General features: G+C 41.3%; 1 protein-coding gene across 2 annotated transcripts in view; it reads right to left on the bottom strand.

The window, feature by feature from the left end:
- Positions 1 to 1,480: 1,480 nt before the first annotated feature.
- The window catches only part of tp53bp2a (tumor protein p53 binding protein, 2a), a 74,950-nt gene continuing 63,102 nt past the window's right edge, over positions 1,481 to 13,328 (bottom strand). For both annotated transcript variants that reach the window (XM_034185643.1, XM_034185644.1), the window contains 9 exons: positions 11,046 to 11,168; positions 10,486 to 10,607; positions 9,354 to 9,762; positions 8,147 to 8,991; positions 7,140 to 7,277; positions 6,860 to 6,993; positions 3,486 to 3,652; positions 3,184 to 3,383; positions 1,481 to 2,610 (listed from right to left, as the gene is read on the bottom strand). In XM_034185643.1, coding sequence (XP_034041534.1) covers positions 2,569 to 2,610; positions 3,184 to 3,383; positions 3,486 to 3,652; positions 6,860 to 6,993; positions 7,140 to 7,277; positions 8,147 to 8,991; positions 9,354 to 9,762; positions 10,486 to 10,607; positions 11,046 to 11,168 — 2,180 coding nt within the window. In that variant the 3' untranslated portion in view covers positions 1,481 to 2,568. The remainder of the gene's footprint in view (positions 2,611 to 3,183; positions 3,384 to 3,485; positions 3,653 to 6,859; positions 6,994 to 7,139; positions 7,278 to 8,146; positions 8,992 to 9,353; positions 9,763 to 10,485; positions 10,608 to 11,045; positions 11,169 to 13,328) is intronic.

Here is a 13,328-nt window from a genome sequence, read left to right as displayed (position 1 = left end):
TGTCATACTTTCATGGTGGTGTAGCACACAGAAGGATGTCGTTACAAGAAAATAGATACAACCCAGAGTGAACGTCTTGGTTGCCCACTCACAACTTGTACCTAAAACTTATCATTTTAAGAAGCAGGTGGCTCTGTGTTGTAGGACTACTAATCCCAGCAGTCATAGGGCGGAAAGTGGGGTAAGCCATAGATTGGATGGGAACAGTTTTCCAGTTAGCATCATTTACAGCTTTAATTCAACCTGGTAATGACTGACACACACACACACACACACACACACACACACACACACACACACACACACACACACACACACACACCAAGTGGGTTCTGTAAAGATTCATATAGAATTACAGTAGTGTTCAGAATAATAGTAGTACTATGTGACTAAAAAGATTAACCCAGGTTTTGAGTATATTTCTTATTGTTACATGGGAAACAAGGTACCAGTAGATTCTCACAAATCCAGCAAGACCAAACATTCATGATATGCACTCTTGCGGCCCTCGGACCCAAAAAGAACAATTTTACTCTCATCAGTCCACAAAATATTCCTCCATTTCTCTTTAGGCCAGTTGATGTGTTCTTTGGCAAATTGTAACCTCTTCTGCATGTCTTAACAGAGGGACTTTGCGGGGGATTCTTGCAAATAAATTAGCTTCATGTAGGTGTCTTCTGTCACAGCACTTACAGGTAACTCCAGACTGTCTTTGATCATCCTGGAGCTGATCAATGGGTGAGCCTTTGCCATTCTGGTTATTCTTCTATCCATTTTGATGGTTGTTTTCTGTTTTCTTCCACACATCTTTTTTTTGTCCATTTTAAAGCATTGGAGATCATAGTAGATGAACAGCCTATACTTTTTTGCACCTGTGTGTAAGTTTTCCCCTCTCCAATCAACTTTTTAATGAAACTACACTGTTCTTCTGAACAATGTCTTGAATGTCCCATTTTCCTCAGGCTTTCAAAGAGAAAAGCATGTTCAACAGGTGCTGGCTTCATCCTTAAATAGGGGACACCTGATTCACACCTGTTTGTTCCACAAAATTGATGAACTCACTGACTGAATGCCACAGTACTATTATTGTGAACACCCCCTTTTCTACTTTTTTTTTTTTTTTTTTTTTTACTAATAGCCCAATTTCATAGCCTTAAGAGTGTGCATATCATGAATGCTTGGTCTTGTTGGATTTGTGAGAATCTACTGAATCTACTGGTACCTTGTTTCCCATGTAATAATAAGAAATATACTCAAAACCTGGATTAATCTTTTTAGTCACATAGCACTACTATTATTCTGAACACTACTGTATATCAAGTAACACTTAAAAAAAAAAATCCATTTGCCTCTAGATCCAATACAACCAACCTGACGAATTGTGCTGAAACACTGTAGATGCTTAATTTCTCATGTCAAGGACAAAAGTGTTTTCTCTCAGTGCAGCATGTTTGATCAGTCTTAAAAACAAGACAAAAACGTCATACAAATCTTTTTATTGTAAATCTTTGATATACTACATGTGAGGTTATATTCTAAAGAAATAAATGTAACAAAAATAAATACATTTGCATTGATATGATTAGAGTTTTGGGAACTTGAGCTTTGAATTTTATCTTCTAATGACATGATATACCTTAGAATGCACCTTTTACAGCGTACCACAAAACCTCAACATTTCAGGTACTTTGTGTGCTTTCTCATTTTTTTTTCCCCTCTTGGAATGGTTGTAAAATATTAAATTCATGTTGCATGACTTCTTATTCTTCTTGGATAATTTACCTAAAGTATGTCTATGGTAATATTTCACTAGTTTTTGTGGCAAAAAACTGATCTACTGTATACACAGTATCTGTGGCATCTCAACCATTTGCCAATGCAGGAAAACAGACTGGCTTTCTGAGTATCATAGACCACAGAACTAATAGCTACAGATCATAAACTTCATTACCGGTTTTCCAAAAAAATACACCAAGATATCATCGTCTATTTGTTGAACTGCAACAGTGGTAGACACAAATGAAAATGCTCACCCCCGTTAAATTATATAGAGGTACTGTCCCAGAAGACACAGTGACAGATATGAATACCAAGCCCCAGAAGATTGTCATGGTAACAGCATATTTCACCACATCATCCGCCACCACACACTGGTGAGCCCCAGGTGGGTTTGAAAAAGAACAATTAACCAAGAAGACTATTCAGAGAAGAGAAAAAAAAAAATCACCTCTATTAAAAATACTGCTTGTTCCATTTACACCCCAATGTTTGAGCTTCACTGACTTCAGATATTATTGCAAACAGTTAAATCTGAGCAACAGGAACAGTGGAGGAAAGCAAAAAAACAGTTATTGCCTTCGGTACACAGGACAATGTGGCCTTGACTGACGAGTTTTGTTGCTGTTGAAAAAGTGAAGAGTTCATTGTTGTTCAGCGTCCTTCATATTGTTTGGTCTGTCCTTGTCTCTTCATTTCAGCTGTGTCCTTGTCTTTACGGGTGTGTTAAAACCCATGTGAGTGTGCATTCTGGAGTGCTGGGAGACCGAATGTACAAGGATCTTTTGAGTGTTAAGCCAGGCTTCTCTGTCGTGGTTTAATTCTGGGGTAGAGCTGCAAACAGACAACCAGGTTCACATTAACACTTTGTAAACAAAATCTATGTATGTGCTTTTCTGTATTACCCTCGGAAACAATCAGTTACATAATCTGTCAATCAACACCTATTTTTTTATAACCAATCATTCAAGTGATTTATCCAACAATTATTATTTTCATTGATTTATTTTGCTGGGAGAAAGCTCCCCAGAAATCAAAAGCCTTTTGCTATTTTACAACAGTTTATAGCCTACCGACTGCTAACACAGAAAAAGGGGTTCATTTGTTTTTTCAACAATGAATGCCAATATAACTTTAATCCTAGTTTACTCCTCTCCCTTTGATTCATCCAAAAGAGTGAGGAAAAAAAGAAGAAGATATTTTTAATGAGTTATGTGTTATGATGTTATTCAACGTGCACTTCTAGTTGTGACAATCTCAAGGCACCCCCCCCCCCCCGGCACCCCCCTTAGGAGGAGAGCTCAGACCCCAGTTGAGGAACCAGGAGGCTCCTTCGTTAATCATACAGTAGCACTAACTCACTACTTTAAGTCATAGTTAAGATTATTAAGTGCCAACGACACTCACCCCTAGGAGATTGCGAGGAATGTAGCCCTCTGTGTCACCCATGCGGGCCCACCACCACTCGATCTCGTCATCATCCTCTCTGCGGACGATGGTCATGCTGTCCCCCTCACGGAATGAGAGTTCATCAGGATTTTCGCCAGTGTAGTCCCATAAGCCATAGACCACAGCCCTGTTCATGATGCCCATCTTTTCCTGAACACCTGGGGGTAGACAAAAGTATATGAGAAATATGAAGATGAAAAACTTCAAGAGTTAGCGAGTTCCTCATTTATATCAGATATAGGGTTAGTGAAAAGATTTACCATAGAGGAACTGAGAGCACTGGGTGTAGCCTTCTTCCATCTCTTCACATTTATCAGCTGCTGTCTGCATGTCGCTGTAAGTCATAGCAAACACTGCTGCACCTGACTCCACCAGGAACTTGCACACTTGCACGTTATTGCAGGATGCAGCACAGTGAAGAGGCGTCCTTTGATTGAGGGGTGATAAAGTGCAGGAAGTATGAGAACAGGAGATGAGAAGTGGGGATTAGTGATTGCCAAGGCATTACAATGAATCACACGTTGAGAAATAAGTTCAGAGTTCATCAGACCCCAGCTTGGAGTGGGGGTGGTGGAAAGTGATACAGCCCAGTCACTGTTCTGAAGCTCAATAGGTACAGTGAATCCAGAAATTACTCACAGCGCTTCCCTTTTTCCACATTTTGTTATGTTACACCCGTTTTCCCCCCTCAAAATTCTCCACACAATACCCCATAATGATAATATGAAACATTTGAGATTGTTGCTTATATATATATATATATATATATATATATATATATATATATATATACGAAAGAAGAAAGCACAGGCTTTGCCATGAAGAACAAAATTGAGCTCAGGTGCATCCTGTTTCCACTGATCATCCTTGAGATGTTTCCACAACTTCATTGGAGTCCACCTGGGGCAAATTAAGTTGACTGCACATGATTTGGACAGGCACACACCTGTCTACATATACGGTCCCACAGTTGACAGTGCATGTCAGAGCACAAACCAAGCATAAAGTCAAAGGAATTGTCTGCAGACCTCAGAGACCAGACTGTCTTGAGGCACAAATCTTGGGAAGGGTACAGAAACATTTCTGCTGCTTAGAAAGTCCCATTGAACACCGTGCCCTCCATCATCAGCAAATGGAAGAAGTTCAGATCCACCAGGACTCTTCCTAGAGCTGGCCAAGCAATTGGGAAGAAGAGCCTTAATCAGGGAGGTGACCAAGAACCCAATGGTCACCCCAAAAGAGCTCCAGCATTCCTCTGTGGAAAGACGAGAACCTTCAGGAAGAACAACCATCTCTGCAGCAATCCACCAATCAGGCCTACATGGCAGATTGGCCAGATGGAAGCCACTCCTTACTAAAAGGCACAAGGCAGCTGGCCTGGAGTTTGCCAAAAGGCACCTGAAGGACTCTCAGACGATGAGAAACAAAATTCTCTGCTGTAATGAGACAAAGATTGAAATCTTTGGTGAATGCCAGGCATCGATGCCTGGCATTCACGCCAAAGTGTATTGTGTGTGATACCATCCCTACAATGAAGCATGGATTGGTAAGGTTCAACCTCACTTGTGTGAAGCACCCTGAGGCAGACTTATTCTGAGTCTTAGACTTAGTGTGAGTCCAGAATGTAATTATCAACGTCCACTGTTCACTGCTGTCAGCTAATATAGCAGTTTGTCCAAAAACATTAGTCCTATCAACATTCCGTTTTGGCGGTGTTCATCCTTGACCCGTAATATATAAGATAAGCATACCAAACAGCAAATGTCAGCTCTCCCCAGTTTGTCCGTAATCAAAGTTATACACACACAGACACGCATACATGTACACAGAGGCCACTTGGTTTTTAATATATAGATGATTTACCAGCCCCTGCTGGAATGGCGTGAGATCAAAATGTAATTATCAATGTCCATTGCTCACTGTTGTTAGTTAATATTCATAATTTCTCCAAAAACATTACTCCTGTCACGTTTCCAGAGGCCACTTGACTTTTAGTATATAGACTGAATTAAAATGAAGCATGGTGGTGGCACCATCATGCTGTGGGGATGTTTTTCAGCGGCATGAACTGGGACACTAGTCAGGATTGAGAGAAAGATTAATGCAGCAATGTACTGAGACATCCTGGATGAAAGCCTGCTCCAAAGCATGCTTGAACTCAGACTGGGGCGATGGTTCATCTTTCAGCAGGACAATTGCCCTAAAGCATACAGCCAAGATATCAAAGGAGTGGCTTCAGGAAAACTCCGTGAATGTCCTTGAGTGGCCCAGCCAGAGCCCAGACCTGAATCTGATTGAACATCTCTGGAGAGATCTGAAATTGGCTGTGCACCGACTCTCCCCATCCAGCCTGATGGAGCCTGAGAGGTGCTGCAAAGAGGAATGGGCAAAACTGCCCAAAGACAGGTGCACCAAGCTTGTGGCATCATATTCAAGAAGACTTGAGGCTGTAATTGCTTCCAAAGGTGCATCAAAAACGTATTGAGCAAATGGTGGAAGACCTATGTAACATGTGATTTCTTAGTTTTTTCATTTTAATACATTTGCAAAACTAATAATTAAAAAAAAAGTTTTCATGTTGTCATTATGGGGTTCTGTGAATAGAATTTTGACGGAAAAATTAATTTACTCCATTTTGGAATAAGGCTGTAACATAAATTGCGGAAAAAGTGAAATGCTGTGTATACTTTCCAGATGCAATGTAGGTTCGGGGTATTCAAATAGTTGACATAAGGTGAGTTGACTGATCACGCTGGCTTTATATTTTTTAGAATACAAAGGTAAACAACCAGCTCAGAGTAGAGCCGCTGCTCCTTCGCGTTGAATGGAGCCACCTGAGGTGGTTCGGGCATCTGGTAAGGATGCCCCCTGGGCGCCTCCCAAGGCAGGTGTTCCAGGCACATCCATCTGGGAGGATACCCTGGGGAAGACCAAGGACTAGGTGGAGAGATTATATCTCCACACTGGCCTGGGAACGCCTCGAATCCCCCAGTTAGAGGTGGCCAATGTGGCACGGGAAAAGGAAGTCTGGGATCCCCTCCTAGAGTTGTTGCCCCCAGATAAGCAGATGAAGATGAGTGATGAGGGAGTGATATAAAATTTGCATGCAGATAACCTCAGTGGCAAACATTTTACACACCATAACACTGAAACTAGGAATTTTAAATAAATCAAAGAGTCATACCTTCCAGACATTCTGGTATACTATTAAAATTAACATTAACATGACACTAAAATCTTCTCGGTATGGCTAATCCCTTATAGTGAACAAATTTTTTGTTAGTAATTTTTCCCCCTGACCAATTCATGTAACATTATAGTTTCAGTGATATATAAAGATTGGCGTGATCTAAAAATGCTTCCTTGTGATGCATTAATGAACTGACAAATAGAGTTTCTGCTACATTATGTCTCTTAGAATCGCTACCTACATCTTACAGTCAACCTGAAACCACTAAGTGCAACAGCTGTTCCATAAAAAGAGTAGTCACCCGCAAACAGTGCTCGTTTGACAAGTCTTTTAACCCCCCACCACCACCATTCTTGTTGTATACTTTGGAAAATGTTTGCCAGTAATGTCACATGCTAAAAGTATACTTACTGGACTCATAACGCAATAAGGCAGTGAACTTACCAGCCGTCACTGTCAGCAGCATTGACGTTGACACCAAACTGAACTAGAAACTTGACAATCTCTGTATGTCCGGCACAGACGGCGTTGTGTAGAGCAGTAATGCCTTCATCATTGGGCTGACTGGGATCATCCACCTGTGACAGAAAAAAAAAAAATCACAAGGTGAAGCAGACAGTGTGCAACAAGTCATGAAATAAAGGCACTTGAATATAATTTTTGCAATTTAAATGTACTTTTATGGTGTTATCGTAACTTGTCAAAGTGTGTGACTTATGCTGACCTCGTAGATGATTCGCTGCACCAGGTCAAACTCTCCCTCCAGAGACGAGTCGAGCAGCAAAGCCAACGGGTTGAACTTGACTCTCATGCTGTGATCGATGCGCTCAGAGTCAGGTTTGCGTAGGTTGGTCCTCTTTCCCTAAAGACAGTCATAAGACTTTCATATCACTTATCTCAAGCAAGTCACTGGCATCCAATGAAGAACTACACAAGACGGTGGCCTGCTGAAGTGGTATAAAAAGCCTATGGTGCTGCACCAATGCTGGGCTGACCGCAAAGAAAAGGTAGTACTTGTCCTTCCAGCTCTTGCTGCATCACTAATCCAGTTTAATCAACACAAGCTGTAATACCTGTGTTATTTTCGCAAAACTATAGTTATGCAAACTGATTATATGCACTTGTGAAAAAAAAGAAGAATAGACTTAGTTTTTAATTGGGGTTTATGATGGAGCCTGCCAATTTAGGCGATATGAGGTGCAGCTTGGGGAAAGAAATGGGGCAGAAGACTGAAATCCTATTGTTTCACTCTTCTGGTGTGAAACCTGCCAACTCACCATAAAACCCTCTTAATGAGGATTAATAAGTTCTTAACAAGTACACATTGATATTTAATAAAAACCTTTCTAAATAAAAGGGGTGAAGAGGTGCAACAGAAATGGGGAAAAGTGAGTTGCATATCTGCTTAGGGTAAGCAGAATAATGCCAGTTTTCTTTCCCCAAACAATAGCAATACTTGATCAAGATTACTTAATTATGTAACAGTGGGTTACCAAGTACTAGAAAGTGCAGTCCAGCACAAACAGAAATAACCTGTGACCTATCACTGTGAAACTAAGGACGTGATCAATTTTAAAAATCACATAAATAAAAAGCACATTTTATGAAGTGGACTGCCCATTCAAATGACAGACTCCTTCAGCATTGATGATGACAACTTTGCTAATCATTATCCTGTCTTACAGAGATGGAGAAGAAAACACAGCCAGATGTGTTCACAAGGATTCATACCGGTGGCAGCATGACCTGGCCAGTGACCTCTGGTGCCTTCATGTTAAAGGTATCCTCTCCAAAACTGTCCTGCTCTGCTCCACTGGGGTATGGCGGTGGTGGGTAGGGGGGAAACTCTTCTAGGAAGCCTTCTGGGGGTGGGGGTGGGAGGTTTGGCATAGTGTCCTCCAAGACAGCAGGAGGCGGCGGCGGTGGGAAGAGCACATCATTTGGCCGAGGGGCTGGGTGGGATGGTGGCGGAGGGGGAATGATGTCCTCACTCTCTGAGGGTAGATGGGTCTGTTCAGAAAGGGCTGGAACGGGGACACTAAGGATTTGAGATGGGGCCGTTCCACCTTCCAGAGTATGTCTCAGCTCTGACGGATGATCTTCTGCAACACTCAGAGGACTGTGAACACCTGGGCCAACTACAATTTCTGCTGCCTTCTCTGCTTCAGAGGAGTAGGTGGGAATGGTCGGTGTAACAGCGGTGGTTTCCATAGCTGCCAAAGTGGTCTTCTGATATAAGAGTTTTTGAATATTGGGCCCAGCAGGGCCCTCCGGTTCAGTTATAGAGCTACGTTTCTTGAGGGGTCTTGGAGCATTGTAGAGCTTCTTTCTCAGGGCTTCAAGGTCACCATCACTCTGATGCCGATAGGGATTGGAAATAAAGGGAAGCAGTTTGGTGGGGCTAAGTGGTCTAGGAATACGTTCAGTCTCTGGTTGGGAACCCTCGGCTGGACTGGGACCTCCTTGATTGGTACCACCATTATCCACATCAAATTCTGGGGCAGCGGAGCGAGAATCAAAATATGGATTCTCTGGTTGTGGGGAGCCGCCACTGGAAATCACTGGTTTGCCATACACTACAAACAAACACAAAGATCAGTTACAAAAATAAAATAAGATGTTTTGACCAAAATACTAGAAAGACAGAAACCATTTAAATAACTGATCATCATATCTACTGAATTTATGATCATACTTAATGACTGCACATTCTACAATCAAATGGCTTTTCCAGCAAATTACAAAAACCTTTTATTAAAAGAAATAAATTCAAAAATCAAACTACAAAGCGATCAACATCGCTTTCATATTGACTCAGAGAATATCCAGGTTTTTCTTGTAAATTTACAAGTGCAAACTCTTTTACTTCGAATATTAATATTTCCAAAAACACTGTAAAACAAAATGTTTCACTGTTGGAACAAGTGCATATTCTTACCGCTGACAAATCCATTGGCGCGAGTATGGGCCCTGTTAAGAGCCCCCTGCACTCCAGGCTGAAACTGCTTTCCAGGACCAGGTTGTTGTGTGTACATGGAGTAAATGGAGCTGGCCGCTAAGGTCTGGGGCTTATTCAAACTGCCATCTTTGGAGGATGGAAGCTCTGGGGTAAAGGGCCGTACTGTGGCTGCTGGTGGAGTGTCCTGCTTGGGGGGAAGAGGAAGAGTCTGGCTTTGTGAGGTTGGGAGAGGGCTGTGTCCCTGGCCACCCTGGGAGTGCTGGCTGTGGGGCTTAGCTTTAGGGAAGGTGCCTGTGTTGAAGGCTGGTTTGCCAAAAGGCATAACAGCAGGGCCTTTAGGTTTGCTGGGTACAGGAGGAGGCACCTTGACTGGGGGCTTGACAGCAGACTGCAGAGATAGCAAATAAAATGCTAAGATGAACGCTTGTCAGAAATAAAAACAGTATGACCAATAAACTAATCCTATTCAGATGTACGATATAACCAGCAGTGGGCACAGTTCAGCTAATGAGCTAACGCTTAACTAGCGGTTAACCTTGTGTTAGCAGATTAGCTTTTCAGGCAACTTTGAAAACCATGAGCAGACCAATTACTGTGGACTAAATTTACTTCACATTTACATTTTACTTAATTTTGTTTTATTGGTCAAAAACAACTATAAACCCAAAAACCATGTCTTCATATTGGAGCTTACACACAAATCCAGAAATTGACATAGCATGAAGGCAATAAGCATCACCTGGAGGTCAAGCCAGAGCACATGCATTCATTAGATTCCAATTATTTGCCATGTGTATTTTTATTTCTTAAGTTTTATTTGTTTACTACTTTCTGTACTGTGAATAAACTCTATGCTGACTGGCAGCTACCATTCAGTTTCACTTGTTCATTTCGTCATTTGTGTAAACAGAGTCTTCTTATGAGAACCTCCATGGTTAGTTGCTTAGATCTGTTTTTGAGGACCCACCCTCATCAAAAAAAGCCCCAAGCCAAAGGTTTAGCATTACTGCAGTTAACATTTCAGTTAGCAGTTTAGCAATTGCCAAAGTTATCTTGTAGGTAACTTGTGTCCACCACTGGAAGTAAGCAGAGCAGTTTCTTTCATTCTTACCTGTGCGTCTCTGACCAGGTCATCACTGCTCTGGTTTTTGCGAAGTGAGGTGGCAGGTGCCTCGATGGGCTCAAACATAGAAAACGGTCGCACCTTCCTGTCCCGCTTCAATTCTGTCTCATCTAAGCACAGAAGACATACAGAGGAAACTGTCAGTTTGTTCTTTCATGTGTGGATCCAGTTTGATTCCAGTTAAGAAGTAGCAAAAGTCCCTTTGAAGGTGGCTTCATCAACAGTACATATTAAAGATACAGGTTCACTAAGGTATTGCAGTGCAATGCTTCATCTATCTATGTGCTGTACATGTATATGTCGACAGACCCAGACTGTCACCAATCAAACATAAAGAGTTGATGTACATCATAAGGGTTGCCTTTGGTGAAGAGATGAAAATGAACATCATTCAACAAGCCGCAATAAGTGGGGAAGGAAGGTGAACTAAATGAATACACACGTGTGAACAAGAGTCTGTCTCTGACAGACCCCCTGCTCCCTGCAAACATCAGGGCCATAAAATTATATGGCGATGTGGCTTGCTACCAGAGACGTATAACCATTACCATGCTCGGTGCTGGAGTTGATGTGAGAGGTCATTCTTGGAACCGTGGAAGCAAGGCCATGACCGTTGGTGTGCGACTCTGAAGCTGAAGAAGCCCAATCTGCCAGTTTGGACGAATGATGACCTGAACATCAGACAGGAGAGGAGAAGAGGAGCCAACAAAAGAGAATAAATGTTTAATGATTAGTATGCATCATCAAATTAAAAAGAAAATAAAGAAGTAAAAATAAAATTAATTATGAAATTAACTAATGTCAGCTATTGCTGCCCTCTTTACTCATCATTTGCTTCTCTGGTTGACTGACTAATGACCCAGCCAGTGGCCATCCATGTCCATCATCAGATGGGCCACAAAGCTTGAATCTTTGTAACCAGCCAGATTAGCATCACATTAAAGATGGTAATGAGTTACAATTTCTTTTTTTTGTAAATATTTTTATTCATTTTCAATAATTTCACAGCCAATACAAAAGATGTCATCTTACAGTGTTGACACTGACAATAGAAATAATACAAGGTGTACATAAAAAAATGAATTGAACTGTTATGAAAAAATAACACCCAGGTAGAGAGTATCAAATCAATACTGCCATTATCCAATCCACATTGCTGTATATGCTATTAGTGATAAAAGCAAAAAGTTAAAGGTGGTATATGGGGATTTCGGGAAGGGAGGGGGGTGGAGCCAGATTACTTATGTTACCTTATTTGTTACTTTATTTTTCTCATTACATGTTATTATTACTATATTTTATGTTTTCTTATGTTATCTTGCACTAAGATTTCCCCTGATTTTTTCAAAATATTTGTTTCCCTCTTAGCTCAAACTTGATCCTTTCTAATTGAACATGTTTCATAACATCCAATAGTAGATTGTAATAGGTTGGAGCATTCTTTTGTTTCCAATTCAATAGAATTAGCCTTCTGGCCAGCAAAGTTATAAATTTGATAAATGTTTTGTGTTTATTCAAAAGACCAAGAGTGGGTAAGGGTACACCAAACAGCGCAAGTACAGGATCTAGACAAATTCGTATTTAACAGATTTCTGACAACATAGTAAATATTTTTACCCAATATGTGGATATATTTGGACATCCCCAAAAGGTATGAGCAAGTGAGGCTTGATCTTGTCCACAACGATCACATGTTGCATTTACACCAGGAAACAGTTTGGAAAGTCGCACCTTGGAGTAATGTAAACTGTGTAGAATCTTGAATTGAATCAGGCCGTGTCAGGCGCAGATTGAGGACGAGTGAACATTGTCTTGAGCCTTGGTCCATTGAGAGTCAGTGATGGTAATTCCAATGTCTTGTTGCCACTTTTCCTTTAAATGGTCCAATGTGGGCATATTTTCAATATCAAACAAAATGTTACATATTTTTGAAATTGAACCTTTTTTCAAAGGTTCTTTCAGGAATACTGTATTCAATTCATACTCAGGAGGCTGATATGGAAAAGATGGGAGCACATAGAGTTACAATTTCTACTACAGTCTCTAACTGAATGTTCACACACATACCCCCAGAATGAGACCTCATTGGGTTGGTCAGAATCCACACTGCACGTCAGTTCAACTGAAGGTTACGTGTTTGTTCCAACTGAGCCATTTAGAACAGCAGAATGGAAACGGAGGCAAAAGCTCAACAAACATGCTTCAAGAAAACAGATGCACAACAAGTATTACCTAAGATCTAGCTGGGAAATGATGAAAATATCTGATCTTTGTCATTTTCAGGAAGAAGAACCTCGCATGAAAAATATTGAAAACACAAAAGCACACACACGTGCACACAAACACAACTGTGTACGGTACCTTTTCTTTTAGCCCGGAGCTCTTTCAGAGGCTTAAGCAAGAACATGGCTTCTGAGGAAGATGCACATGAGACAAGAAAAAAAGAAAAGCCCAAAGTAGCCTTAGAATTCCAGGTGTCTGCTTCCAACATGCTGTTGACAAGGCCCAGGCAGGGTCTTGCCAGCACAATTGCCGGGAGCCTGCCTGATACTCTTCTCAACGCCCTAGCTGCAGACAAACTGGGGATGGGTGCACACTAATAGCAGATTCCTATCTCTCTTCTTTCAATGAATCAGCTCAACATGCAGAAATAAGTGAGTGCCACTTCATGGCAGGTTGGAAAAAAACTGTTATGTTTACATCATGTATGTTGAATTGCTATAAAAGGAAAGCAAGAGCTGATGAGGACATGAGAGACACACAACGGGTCGGGATGGTGTGGATGATGGTGGGTGGTCCCTACTGCTGTCATTTAGTAGGGGAGTCATGGA

The sequence above is a fragment of the Thalassophryne amazonica genome, chromosome 13 (genome assembly GCF_902500255.1).
Source record: "Thalassophryne amazonica chromosome 13, fThaAma1.1, whole genome shotgun sequence".
Lineage (NCBI taxonomy): Eukaryota > Metazoa > Chordata > Actinopteri > Batrachoidiformes > Batrachoididae > Thalassophryne > Thalassophryne amazonica.
Note: the sequence above shows the minus strand (reverse complement) of the source record. Positions and strands in the feature narration are given on the sequence as shown.